The sequence below is a fragment of the Chelon labrosus genome (assembly GCF_963514085.1).
Source record: "Chelon labrosus genome assembly, chromosome: 18".
In the NCBI taxonomy this organism is placed as follows: domain Eukaryota; kingdom Metazoa; phylum Chordata; class Actinopteri; order Mugiliformes; family Mugilidae; genus Chelon; species Chelon labrosus.
The window spans coordinates 13,980,391-13,995,344 of NC_140351.1; the positions used below are offsets into that span (position 1 = coordinate 13,980,391).

The following is a 14,954-nucleotide window of genomic DNA, read 5'->3' on the forward strand; positions in this document are numbered from 1 at the left end:
GCGCTGCAGGCTGTGACGAGACAGCATGCCAAGGTTATTAAATCCTCATCTGCACAGAAACTCCTCACAAAACATGAAGGAGGGAAGACTTCAAAGCTTTGGGACATTTCATATGCTGGACCTTTGCCTTCATTCATGCCTCAAAGCTATTACCACAGTAACAGTTTTGTTAATTAGCCATTTGCCAACTTCAACAACGTAATGATCTCACTGCGCTGAAAGCCCGTTAGTTCATTTTAAATAAAAGGCTGGATCTCCTCCTCGCACCACTATTGTTTCTCCCAGTAATTATCTCGTTTTCCACCGACTGCTGCGCCGCAGTCAGCTCAGCGTATTACTGTCTGATGTACAAACAGACCCTATCTTGTGTCCAGATCAAGGTCAGTCCCCTTTATCGTGAATCCGGGTTGAAAGAACGGGGAAAATATTGTGTCCTCGCTGACAAAAGGATCACCCATGTGGAACATTATATGAGGCAGTGGAACGGATGACTCGACAGGCAGCGCATAAATCTACTCTTGCTGTTGGTTTCCGTCTCGACCAGCTTCATCTGTATCTAAGACGCTAACTGCAGACAGAAATACTTTCGCACTGATGAGGCTGAGCGGCTTGACTAATGACGCTGCATAAAATTATAGATATTCCAGACTATAACAAACACTAACGCTGTCTGCAGCTGCTAAAATATTTGATTTACGTAAGCTAAATATCTGAATGTCTCTGCTGTTGTGTTTGCTCTCTGGGGGGGGTTCAGTTTCTTTTCTCCTTCCTTTATTTCTTTATCTACTATTTGTTTTTTCCCTGTTAACGTTGTGACAGGTTCACCCTTGCTCCTGAGCTTCATCCAGACTGGGTCCTGCTACTATTCTTCACCCACACCCACCTAACTGTAACAGTCACATTGGGTCTACTACTCATTCCTAAGGTAAATATGTTATGAAGTACACTTCATCAGATTTAGCTTTCTTTTTGTTATTAAAGTCCCCTTTAAAATCAAATTCCTTATGGCACTATTTATGTCACACAGGCCATTATCTGGCCTAACAAATACAAAAATGTACTTTTGTAGGTGTTGTTAATGGTATTTTTGGTTTGTCATTGCCTGGAAAACTATTTAAAAATGTTGATTACTCGCCCTGCACTTGTGGGCGTGTACCAGATTTCTGTCCAGTGAAAGGCTCTCTCTAATGTTCATGTCCCTGCCTTCATCAGCTGGCTCAGGCCAGTGGAGATGACCAATCAGAGAAGACAACCTTATCTATCTGCAAATAAATTGCCCTCCTCTGGCGTTTCAGTACTCTCCTGCAATTAAACACAGCTAAAATACTGTTCTTTCTCATATACCTCAAATTTTATTAGCTAATTTACATGCTAATCGTTAATCTGTAAGTTTCCCGCCTCTCCCTCAGTTCCTGTTTGCTGGCACCCACATGAGAGATGACATAGCATCTGAGGCCTACGAGGACGAGCTGGACATGGGTCGCTCTGGGTCGTACCTCAACAGCAGCATAACATCGGCGTGGAGCGAGCACAGCCTGGACCCTGAAGACATTCGGGTAGGAAGCGCTGCCGTGTGCCTTTGCATTTCCACTGTATAACCTGGTGATACCGTCATAATCTTCCAAAAAATACTGAGCAATGGCAGTTTTTTATTGCAGACACCCGACGAAATGGGCCATCTCAGTTCTATTAATGGCTGTGGCGTAAGGTCTTGCGACAGTCTTTGGGAAAAACGTACCAACGTGAGCAGAGATTTCTGTTTGTCCTGTTAGAGCTGAAGAAGTCTCTCTATCAAAAGATTTGGTTTCCTCCAGCCTACTATCTAGAGGAAGGAGTATTACGATGACATCCTGCTGCTTGAGAGCATTCATTGTCTCGGGTGGAGATACAGACAGAAACACAAATAATTCATGACCTTAGAGGCTGTTTCAGACCTAACACTAAAAAAGCTCAGTTTCCTTATTTGATGCTGTCCAAGACTGTCCTGTCTTTTCTTTTTTTTCAGCACGCTTGTGATATTCCATAGTGCATTATTTAACAACTGTTTGTAGTCACGTGTCATGAAGTTGTACTGCATGTTCTCTGTGCAGTAGACTGTCTGTTTTCTGTAGCACTGCTTTGATCACAAATCCTTAATTTAAAGCAGTTTGTTGTCACTAACAAGACTCTCACCATTTGCATCTGTCTTTGTATTGATGTGTAGGAAGAGCTGAAGAAACTGTACTCCCAGTTGGAGATTTACAAGAGGAAGAAGATGCTGGCAAACAACCCTCATCTGCAGAAAAAGCGAAGCTCCAAGAAAGGGCTTGGTCGGTCACTGATGAGACGCATCACTGAGATCCCCGAATCTGTGCACCGTCAGTGCAGCCGTGAAGACAAGGAGGCGGGAGAACACGGGAGCAATCGGAACAGCATTTGCATGCTGAAGAAGAACCCGTTAGATCCGATTCACCCAGTGAAACCGGCGAAGGAGGAGACGCTGAAGAACAAGGTTTTCTCCCTGAAGAAGTCCCACAGTAGCTATGACCACGTCCGTGACCAGAGTGAAGACTCCAACAGCTCGGTGACAGACAAGATGGAGGTAAACACAGCTGAAGGGTCCCTCCTAGATACACTTATGGGCAAGAAGCTGGTCAAGAAGAAGTCTAGTGAGAACATAAATGTCCCCAGTGAATCTACAGAATCTGTTCCCTTGGTCTGCAAGTCTGCCAGTGCCCATAATCTCACAGCAGACAAGAAACCAATTCACCCTAGAGCCTCCATGCTGCAGAAATCCCTCAGTGTCATCGCCAGCGCCAAAGAGAAGACTTTGGGTTTGACTGGAAAGACCCAGAGCCCAGAGGACAGCAATAAGAAGAGTCAGCCAAAGAGCAAAGATACGAGAGCAAACGCAGAACAAGATAGTGAGTGTCAACCCAAGATGAGTATCAGCCAGTCGGTCGAGTACAAACAAACTACAGCAAAGGGCAGGATCATGAAACAACCTGTTAGTGGCAGCCAGCCTACAATTTGCTCTGATCCCAACAAGGGAAAAGACCTCTATGATCTCTCAGAGGTGTGTCCCTGGGAAGTGGAAGATCTCCCAACTCCGTCTGAAAACAAAGTCCAGAAGCATGTATCTATAGCACCAAAGGAAACCACAACAGTTCACGGGGGTAGCACCAAAGGAGGCAAATCTCAGAAGCACAGAGCTTCTGATCAATCTCCATCGAGTAGCAGGCACTCAAAGGAGATTCAGAGGACAACGGCTGTCCGTGCTGACATATGTCCATGGGAGGAGGGAGGCGAGAGTCAAGCCAGTCCGGTTGAAGGCTCAAAGCAACAAATATCCAGTCAGTCCAAGACCCAGCCATCGCAGTCTGTGGCAGAAGTTTGTCCATGGGACTTTGAAGAGACGCAAAAGACAACAGAGTTAGCTCGGTCGCCAGATATGACAAAGCAGAAAAAGGGTAACTCGCCAGTGGATGGGAGAGGTAGAGGCACCCTTTCAGATCCACACAAAGTAGGAGCACCACTCCAGCCACCAACGTCAAAAGCTGACATATGTCCCTGGGACTACGACAGCACCGCAGTGTCCCCAAGTTCTGAGAGGACACCCAGTCCCTCCCAAGCACCCAAAACCAAGGAGTCCCCTTCAAAAAAGAAAGGCACACCTTCTGCGAGGACACTTGAGAGAGAGAAATTAAAAGACACTGATGACGAGAAAAGTAGAACAAAAGCTAAGGACAAGAGTAAATCTTCAGAGAAACACGTGAGCCAACAGAAAATGGCCGAGGTGTGTCCGTGGGATGTAGAGAGTCAGCAGGAAGTGCCGCTGATAGAGAAAAGGAAAAGCGCTAACGTCGGAGCAGCAAAAGTGAAGCAGGCTGAGGTTTGTCCGTGGGATTTTGAGGATAGGTCGGATAAGAAAGGCACAGACAACAGCGCTTCTGTAGCGAAAGGCGGGGCTGGAAGCGCTCCGAAAAAGGCAGATGTTTGTCCCTGGGACTTCGATGACGGCATATCGAGCAAGAAGGCATGACACTAAACCTTAATGGACCACTGAAATGATAGTTATCGATGTATATTTTTTTTCACTTTGAAATCGTTAAATATTACTTTTTACTATTAGTAGGGTGACTTGGAAGCAAAGTTGATCAAGTTCCACAAGTTGCCTTCCTTTCCGAGGTTTTGTTCCAGTTTTACCTGTTTTGGAAATAAGTAAAACGTACAAAAAAAAACAAAACAACAACTTAACAAAGTCATGATGAGCATTCCAGATTATTACAGGAAAATCCTGAAGATAAATCGTAGACTAACTAATTATGCAACTTTTGATTCAGCCTTTCCACTTCATACACGTTCATCATGTCAACCAACTCTTACTTTTTGTTTTGTATCATCAGCTCTCGGGCGACGGCATGATATGACGGCAGAGATGTAGAGAAAAACGCTTTTCTATGAATAAGAAGTGTGAAATTAAGGTTGACGTCTAAAACAGCAAAAGTAAAAGCCAAAGAATAAGGCGACATTTGCATCGAGGGATGCTGGTCTTGAGGCGGTAAAAGTTTTTTTATTAGTTTGTGTCTTTGGCGCAGAAGGAGGAAAATCAGTTTATAGCACTTTAGCCAACTCCATAAATTAAACACTGGGGACAGACTCTGTCCTCTGTCCTTCTTGTACATTTTGTCCTCTTCCTTTTAACCTTATAGCATGAGATCGCACAGATTATCACACACTGACCAAACTCAGACATGTTTTTCTTTTTTCGTTTAGATCTATTTAATTGTAGTTCTCTGCAGATTAAAATGCTTCCAAGTCTGCAGAGGTGTACTGTATGTGCCTAACTAACTAACGTTGTCTTGTATCAGTCTGGAGGGAGGCGAGAGGCTTCCCCTTCAGCATTTTGTGACGGTGAATTATATAAACAGCATGCACAGCCAGGTATCGAGTAGTTCGGACCCTACCGGTCTATCGACAAATATATAATGTTGTTTTAGTTGACTTTTATAAAATTACCACAGACACTTGCATTCCTGCTTTCATATTTCCAAGAGCTAAAGGTCATGTGAGAGCAGCGTTGTCGGAATGGCTCATATGTTCACGTACGTAAGAACCAAGGAGGGTAAAATACAGAGGGGAAATAATTTGCACCAGCTTTGTTTAGGAATCCAGCATGGGTCTTTGTGTTGCACCAAGTGTGTGTACGTGTGTGTGTGTCTGCAGATGCAATATCATTAATTTAAAGGAAAAATGTGATGCAGTAAGCTGAAAATGTACACATGATTGAGTCCTGCCATCCTGTTTACAGTCCCACTGCCTCAGTAAATGCAAAAAAAAAGAAAGTCAAGCAGGTGAACAGTTTAATTTAACATTAACTGAAAGAATAAGCGTGGTTTATTTAGACTTGGGTTTTATTTTCTGGTTCTGGCCATCAGACGTCAGGTTTTAAACAAACAGCGGTGAAGTTATTACTCAACCTGGTCAGGTGTGACAACAGTGGCTTACTGTAGTTGATCGTTCTGCGCAGTTATGGATTATCAGCCCACCCACAACATTTTAATCTGGGGGTTTCAGTCTTTGGTCGCTCCATTCTCTCCATCTGATTTACTTCAATTTTTAGAAGATACTTGCTGTCATTGGGGATGTTTAGATTCTGCTCTCAGGTTTCTTGTAAAATATATTGACCGCGACCTAACAGCGAGTAAGTACACGTCACAGAAGTCTGTGCTCTGATTGGTCGTAGGATTATCCGATTGCGTTGTTGTTTTGATGATGTTTTGATGACGAGCGCGAGCGGTTTCACTTCATTAATTGATAATTAAAGCCTTTTAGGAAAGAGGTGTTTGTATCTGTCTATCTGGTGTCGACAAGTAAAACTGGTAGCAGTTGCTAGGAGCCATTTGGTAAAACTGTTTTCACACTCATTAAAGAAGTACAGCAACTTATTTTCTTTGCAAATTGACAAATTAACAGCATGTACGCCTTTGTCAGCAATTTTTGACCCAACATTTGGCTATTTTCTCCTCTGACTCTTATAGGGGAAGATGGCTGTTTTTCTTCAGCAGTGAGGTACCGTACTGGATTTCAATAAGGAAATATTACTTGAAAGTAAACTGCAAAATTCACTTAAAGGGGAATTACCGTTTTTTACCACCTGGACCTTATTTCTGGCATAAAATACAATCCTTTACTCACCCATATAACTTTGGTGTCATTTGGAGTTATTTAGATCCAGTGGAGCGCCGTGTATATCCATATAGTGGGAGTGAATGGGGCACCGAAACGCAGCCTCTAAATAATGCATTATCTGCCACGAAACTCCTTAATTTCACCAATAGTTTGTTATGAGTTGAGTCCGGAGTTACCTTTATCATCATCCGGGGTCTGTAGATTGACCTACTAACCTCTGACCTGGATCATCTCTATATAGCACTAGCGTATCATGACAAAATATTGGTGAAATTAATGAGTTTTGCGGCAGATAATGCGTTATTTAGAGGCTGCGTTTCGGTGCCCCATTCACTCCCACTATATGGATATACGCGGCGCTCCACTGGATCTAAATATCGTCCGAACGACAAATGACACCAAAGTTATATGGGTGAGTAAAGGATTGTATTTTATGCCAAGAGTTGTGATGTTGAAACTGAAAATGAAGTGATGACGAGTAGGGAGCAGTGGAAATTGCCCAAATTGAACGTAGAGGGACGGAGATAGAAGGTGTGAACAGATCTTCCTTGTTGAACTTTTGCCTGAGCTTCATTTGAGCCGGAAGTTTGGTGCATTTGACACGCATGAACGTTGACTACCATACCAGATCGCCATACTGTGTGACCTCGTCTGTTTGGATGAGGAGGACTCTGGCGTACGTGGGCGCTGAGCAGAACAATAAGACCTGATCTGGAGGCGTCAAAAGTCATGACGACGTGACTTATATTTTGATGTGGCCTTGTTTTCACATTTTTCCTCAGCCTGTGACGTAGTTGACTACGGTGTTGTCGTAACTGGTCGACACCAAAATAAAACCCAAGTTCTTATTAACCAGCTAACCATCTTTTATGCTCTTAAATAATAAAGGTTAAGCACTCTACTGCTGCCATCTTTATTCTTCTTCTTTTTATGTTTGCATCTAAATCCCTTGACAGTTTAACGGTAAGCAGGTCAAAGCCAGACCGAGTGATTGAGCTAATCGTCTCCTAAACCTTTTGAAGGTTTTGAGTTATTCGTGTTTTGTATCAAAATGTCTAAATATTCCTAGAATTAATCTAATCTCCCTCTTACATTTAAAATGTTGAGCTCCTAGCGACATTTGCAAAAAAAAACTCTGTATTAGTATATCATCTTCAGTGCTTTACGGTTAACCCGTGACAATTTCTGAGCGTCGTCCCTGATTGTAACTCTCCGTAACCGCTGTCAAATTCCTCATGGCGTGATGTCCGAGCTCCGTAGAGGTCCCGTTGTAATTGTCATTAAAAAAGCAGTGCTCGTCAGTGACGTTTAACTTATTTGGCAAAGCTCAACTCAAATATCCGTGTCCGATTTTGTCCAAGAAGCGTGGCGTGATACTACACCTACCACCACTCTGCGTGAAACGTGATGTGTTGAGAAATCACCTCCTGACCTGACGGGGTATTGTGTGTGTGTTTGCCTTCCAGTGTGAGTGTTTGTCGTCACCTCTGCTTTATGAGCTCCTTTCGGGATCTGTCCCCCCACACAGATTGATTTTAAAGCTTTGATAGATCTCTGTGATATTCATGAACCAGATGTTAGGCGCCATCCATCATCTGCATCAGGGTATAGGATCTTATTATGGATATGCGGGGAATCCTAACCCCGTGGTATGACAGCAGCAACATTTCAAAAGCAGCTGTTTTTTTGTTTTTTAATCTGACTTTAGTCTGTGGAGTCACTGCCGGATTTCACTGCCCTGTGTGACAAATAACATGCTGCCTCTTTATTGTCCTTGTAGGAAAGCTGTTTTAAAACGAGGAGATGTGTTTGTTTCGTGATACGGGCTCTCTGATTTTGGTTGACTTGTTTAAAAAAAGAAAAAAAGCAATATTTTATGGCATTTTCAAAGCAAAGAAGGTATTTTTCTGGTGTAAAAAAAAAAAAAACACATGTACGTTCATTTTTACACATATGGCCCATTGACAGATTTAAGGAATCTCTCTCATGCTGTCAGTGCACAGGTTAATGTCCCATTCTTCAGTCGAGTGCCGTAAGGATCCCTCGGTTCAGTCCGTCCATAGCCGTGTGCGTATTGAATTGTAACACATAACTGGTGTCTGTTACTGTCTTGCTTCTCTGGAGATCATCATCGTGATTTATCCCCCTCGTCCTCTGTGAATCGGAGGCCGTCGTTCTTGTGCCACCTCCGCATAGACGCCACCGTGTCCCCGTAGCTCTCTCTTCGTCCACCTGACTGGGTTTTTACCATGGTGCGTTTCCGTTGCCTAGCTGCTTTCATTTAAACCTCACCCTCTACTCTCTTGTGACCCAGCCGAGTCACGCGATGGCAAATACAACTACTACTCTTGCTACTACTACTACTACTATTCAATGCTGTAATGTCGTAAATCTTGTGGCTTCTGCATGAATTCAAGAAATTAGTTGGACCGATGTTTCACTGCCCTTGATAGAACAAAAAAAGAAAAAAAAATTGATCTTTTATGGACTGTTACGAGTTGTATAGTGAGTGGTACTGTCCCCTAACCCACTGTATTATGTGCTTGTTATAACTATTGCTCTATGACAAGCTTATAGCATCGATATATGGGAATATTTGGTAGATTTATATTGTGTTATATTGTGATAGCATGTACATAAAAGATACCTCCTCTGCAATAAATATTTATATGAAAATGAACCGCGTGTTCTCTTGTTTGCTCCCCAAAGTGCTGGGACGCTTCAGAAAACCTCCTGAAGCATCCTCTGCCCAGGACACAAGACGCTCCCATGACGCATTTCTGCTTAGTGAGCATCCCTGTCCCAGGTTTGCTTATTGTTTTCGTGCAGACGTGCAGCTGCAGGAACCTAACAGCCTCGTGCATCACATCCACTTAAGAATATGCGCGTCTTGGCGACCGTCCTGAAATGCTTTCATGGCTCGTTGTGGTCTTTTTTTTCTTTTTCTTTTTTTTTTTTGGACGGAGATCAATGGACGCGCCACAGGAAGCAGGAGATAGAAGATGCTATCAAGCGCTGACTCCAGACCCCTGCAGAAAAACAGAGCGCTCTGATTTTCCCATTCCAAAATAATTATTGGCCAAGGTGAAATTATTTATCCCCTAAGCCGGAGGGAAAGTCTGCTCTATTAATACCTCTTCAGCCACATATATTTTGCACAGCAAGCATTACATGAAAAAAAAAAAAAAATGTCCTTACTGTCGCAAGTGCTGGTATCTCTTAGAGCAGAGAGGCAGAGATGCAGCCAAGTAACGCTGCAGAAATGGGTAATGTTTAAAGCAAACGTGTTAGCATTGATTTCTGTTTACAGAGCACTTGCAGAGCATTTCTAATAAATAGAAGATCAATACGCGCTGCTGCAGGGAACTAAACTAGAGAAACAGAAGCAAACAGTTAACTACGATTAATAAGGTGTGATACAGAAACTATTGATGCCCCAATTAATATTCATAATAATAATTAGCATGTTCTCGCTCATTGTTTTGGCTTTCGTACCCTCAGTTGTAGTGTTTTTGTTTGCTACCGCTGCTAATACTAATGTGGCTGATGGACACATCCGTCTAAATGATTGCTTGCAAATATAAACTTTATGAGTTCATAATCCTGCTGATGTTTTCAGCTCTCTCTACTGCCCCCAAGTGGCCAAAAAAATCAGATGACAGCTTTAAATACACGCTCACCAAAACTGCTACCATCAAATGAATAAAAAATATTATGTGTTCTTTTTTTTTTTTCATTTTAAACATGCAGTATGAAATAATTTCAATTTGTGAACTGAACTGCAAATCTGACATCAAAAGGTAAATAACTTCTACACTGTCCACTAAGTCCGTGTTCAAAAAATTAAAGCTGCACTAATTGTTAGCTGCACTATTTTAATGAAAACATTAATTGACGGGGTTTTCGTATCTTTTATTTGAGTCTTTGGGATTTGGTGTCCTCAATTTTTCTGTTTTCATTCACTACCACTGCTAAATCAACCTCATCTTATCCCAAAAATGCAAATCAGTAAACGAATTCCAACTGTGCGGTATTTAGCAGGGCCAAATATTTTCCTCAGTCATTGGTGAATACTAATGTGGCTGGTCAATACATGTGATCCACCAAACATTTGCAAACAAATCTTCATGAGGTTGTAATCTTGTTGACGTTTACAGCTTGTTCTACTGCCCCCAGTTGGCTGAAAAGTCAATTAAGACAGCTTTAAAAACAGAAGTTCAACGTGATAGCAAGTTTTCATGTAATGACGTGAAACTTATCACATTATAACGTGATACTGATCCGTTTTTTCTGGCGTTGGCAGCAGTGTGCTTCCGTACTTCTATAAATGACTAAACAGAACTTTGCCAAACTCAAACACACATGTGCTGTGAACAGACCCCTGTGGATCTCCTGCGGTGGATGAGAGAATCACAGCTGGACGCCGGTGTGCCTCTTTGTTGTCTCCACGGGACTGTGGGACACGCGGTCCAGCATGACAGGACTTATTTTTACACCTCAGACGGTGATCGGTGCGTGAATCGCAGCCTTTTGTGTTTGGCAGGGCCATGTGGGCAGAGAGGGACGGGAGATGAGAGGATGCTGATTGCTCGGCTGCGGCCAGCATGTCCCTCCGCTGACTCATCTGTCTCTCAGATGTGGGGGAGGAAGTGGGGGGTGAGTGGGAGGAGATGTCGAGGACATCTCCTCTGTCGTGGTGCACTCATGACTCACAAACGGGAAGGGGGGGTTTGCATGCGTGGGTGAGCCGAGTGGGAGACAGACACGTGGGAACACACAAGCTGTACCTCACAGATACACTATATTACCAAAAGTATTCGCTCACCTGCCTTTACTCATTCTATGAACTGAAGTGCCATCCCATTCCTAACTCATAGAATTCAATATGATGTCGGTCCACCTTTTGCAGCTATTACAGCTTCAACTCTTCTGGGAAGACTGTCCACAAGGTTGAGGAGAGTGTTTATAGGAATTTTTGACCATTCTTCCAAAAGCGCATTGGTGAGGTCACACACTGATGTTGGTCAAGAAGGCCTGGCTCTCAGTCTCCGCTCTAATTCATCCCAAAGGTGTTCTATCGGGTTCAGGTCAGGACTCTGTGCAGGCCAGTCAAGTTCATCCACACCAGACTCTGTCATCCACGTCTTTATGGACCTTGCTTTGTGCACTGGTGCACAGTCATGTTGGAAGAGGAAGGGGCCCGCTCCAAACTGTTCCCACAAGGTTGGGAGCATGGAATTGTCCAAAATGTTTTGGTATCCTGAAGCATTCAATGTTCCTTTCACTGGAACTAAGGGGCCAAGCCCAGCTCCTGAAAAACAACCCCATACCATAATTCCTCCTCCACCAAATTTCACAGTTGGCACAATGCAATCTGAAATGTACCGTTCTCCTGGCAACCTCCAAACCCAGACTCGTCCATCAGATTGCCAGATGGAACAGCGTGATTCATCACTCCAGAGAACGCGTCTCCACTGCTCTAGAGGCCAGTGGCGGCGTGCTTTACACCATTGCATCCGACGCCTTGCATTGCACTTGGTGATGTGTGGCTTGGCTGCAGCTGCTCGGCCATGGAAACCCATTCCATGAAGCTCTCTGCGTACTGTACTTGGGCTAATCTGAAGGTCACATGAAGTTTGTAGCTCTGTAGCAATTGACTGTGCAGAAAGTCGGCGACCTCTTTGCACTATGCGCTTCAGCATCCGCTGACCCCTCTCCGTCACTTTACGTGGCCTACCACTTCGTGGCTGAGTTGCTGTTTTTCCCAAACGCTTCCATTTTGTTATAATAGAGCTGACAGTTGACTGTGGAATATTTAGGAGCGAGGAAATTTCACGACTGGATTTGTTGCACAAGTGGCATCCTATGACAGTTCCACGCTGGAATTCACTGAGCTCCTGAGAGCGGCCCATTCTTTCACAAATGTCTTGTTTCACAGTCTGCATGCCTGAGTGCTTGAATTTATACACCTGGGGCCAGGCCAAGTGATTAGAACACCTGATTCTGATCATTTGAATGGGTGAGCGAATACTTTTGGTAATATAGTGTATGTCTTTAATTTCCTATTACTTTCCTAAAATCAATTTAATCATTCAAACTTGCACTTGCAGAAGGAAAAACTGAGGTAAACTCATTCCAACACATTAAGACTCGCGTTTCTTTCAAAGGGAAAGAGAGAAATGTTAATTATTTCTGTAAATTTACTGTATAAACTCTTTATAAGTGGCTAAACTGAAGTTTAATGAAGAGCACAAACAGTAATTTCATCATATCTTGTATTACATATTGGATAATCTTAATAATAATATTTTTGTAGCAGGCAGATCGGAAAAAAACATCCAAATGATGGTTCTTGTTTAATTAGCATGTTTTCTGATCTCCAACTCTGAGGTTTTCAGTTTATTTTTGCTCAAAAGGACGTTTAAAACTTTAAATTTGGATGACCCCACCATCTTCATGGCAAACCTTTCTTCACTATCAAGCCTTTATAAGAATTTAAATGCATTTTCTTTCAGATTAACTTCCGCTCACTTCTGTTTTGTCAGGTTAGAAGTGGAAATTTGGACAAATTCAACTTGTACTATGTACGTCTCTATGTTGAACTGAAGGCTGTTTGACATTGTGTGCACAGCAACAGCGAGGAGGGAAACAGTGGTGACAACAGGAGGAAGAACACTAGAGGTACTGAACACCAGACCAAAATGGTAACTTCCACTTCTAAAAGACTTTCTTGAGACTGAAGTGATGTATCATGTTTTAGCTCATTGTTTTGGTCTTTGTGCATTCAGTTTCACTGGTCAACTGTAGTAACACATCTGTGTAAATGTTTGCTAATAAATCTAAACTTCATGAGGTCATAATCCTATTGCAGTTTACAGCTTGTTCTACTGCCCCCAAGTGGCCAAAAATCGAGTAAGACAGCTTTAAAAACACGCTTACCAAAACTAGTATCATCAGATGAGGGAAATATCTTATTTATTAGCTGTTTTTAATATTAAACACGTAGTATAAGATACCAATAATTGTGCAATTGTATTGTAAATCTGAGAATCCTGGTGTAATGCAGCACCCAGTCATTACGGTCGACGTGCTGCCGACCTCTGTCAGCAGGTACACACCCACCAGGTCTCTTCTGAAGCCACTGTGGTCTGGACTCCCACACAACCCCAGCGGCGGCGAGGAGCACCCGTGACTCAGAGCAGTCCGCCTTTCCCTCCTCCACCTCCACAACCAGAAGGAGGACGGCCGGCGAATAATCCACACTTTCAGCCGTTCAGCGTTCAGGGTTCACGTTCGCAGTTCAATTACTTGCCCACTCAGGCATGCGTAAGCTAATGAATAGGCCAGCCAATGAGTAATTTCATGCCCTCAACGTCCCGAGACGAAACAACTGGAAAAACGGCTCATCAGAAACCTTGAAGCTGTTTTATTATCAGGTAGCTGACGCATCTCTGGAGGACTGACGTCGTCTGAAAACATCCGCCAACACACCTAAAAATGAAACACTCACACCTTTTACTGATATCTGAGAGGCTGTGAAGGTTTATTCATCTGTTTATTTGTCAGGGACAGTTTCCTCCTGTTGTAAGAATTGCGTATTGATTATGTTTGGTCTCGCCTGCATTTCGTCATTCACAAGAAGGCTCAGACGTATACACTCAGAGTGATACTTCAAGTTGCTAAGAGGCTATAGAAAATGAAGCTGTTCAGAGGCCAGACGGAAAATGTGTCCCAATCTTCTCTTAAATCGGTCTGTTACTTCCTGAGCCAAACAACCACTCACGACAAGGAGGAGGAAGAGGGGGGATGTCAGACAGTGGTGTTGGACAATCCTTTACTGAACAGATCCAAGTCCAAATCACAAGAGCAGAAACTCAAACAAGTCCAGAGACTTTTATATTTTGGCTTTGTTTTTAGACGTTGGGCAAGTCTGGATAAAAACACCAGTGTGCCAAAGTTTTCTGACCTTCTCTCCCATTACGTAAAACCTTAAATGTGTCTGCGCAGGTGGAGTTTCCGTGCCACCCAGTGACGGGACCTGACGCTGCCTTCTCCGGAAAAGTCTGTACAAATGGCCCCCGGTTTGCTGTAAGTCGAGGTTTTAACGAGCTGTGACACGTTGGCTGATGATTACAGAAATGGCGGAGGTGGATGGCAAGTTCATACACCGATCAGGCATAACATTATGACCACCTGCCTAATATTGTGTAAGTCCTCCCTTGTGCCTCCAAAACAGACTCATCAATGAATGGACATGGGCCTTCTGAGGGTGTCCTGTGGTGTCTGGCAACAGAATGTTGTGGGGGTCTTTGGGTCCTATGGTGTTGAGGGGAGGGGCCTCTGTGGGTCATCCCACAGATACTTGATCAGTTTGGGATCTGGTGAATTTGGAGGCCAGGTCAACACCTTGTGCTGTTTTTGTTCCTGAACTGTTTTTGTGTGTGTCTGTGTCACGCTGCATCCTGCTGGGGATGGCTGCTGCCATCAAGGAGTGTCATTGCTATGGGGTGGGGGTGCCTGGTCTGGTCTAGGTGGGTGCTACATGTCTAAGTAACATCCACATGAATACCAGGTCCAAAAGTTTCCCAGCAGAACATTGTACTGTGACAAGATGGTTAATGTTATTTACTTCTCCTGTCAGTGGTCGCATGGGCGTGGTAGTGGGGGGGGAAAAGGGGACCTGACTATCCAGGGCCCAAGTAGGGAGAGGGCCCATGAAATAATTTTTTGCTGCGCGCTTCGTGCACTGGCATGGATAGGGGCCCACTGACATTAAGAGTGTA

General features: G+C 43.6%; 1 protein-coding gene across 1 annotated transcript in view; it reads left to right on the top strand.

Annotated features, from left to right (window-relative positions):
- The window catches only part of gpr158a (G protein-coupled receptor 158a), a gene marked incomplete at its 5' end in the record, with an annotated part of 61,116 nt that extends 57,075 nt beyond the window's left edge, over positions 1–4,041 (top strand). Inside the window, 4 exons of the mRNA XM_084566776.1 lie at positions 820–925; positions 1,410–1,556; positions 1,659–1,742; positions 2,204–4,041. Coding sequence (XP_084422902.1) covers positions 820–925; positions 1,410–1,556; positions 1,659–1,742; positions 2,204–4,021 — 2,155 coding nt within the window. The 3' untranslated portion in view covers positions 4,022–4,041. The remainder of the gene's footprint in view (positions 1–819; positions 926–1,409; positions 1,557–1,658; positions 1,743–2,203) is intronic.
- Positions 4,042–14,954: the final 10,913 nt, after the last annotated feature.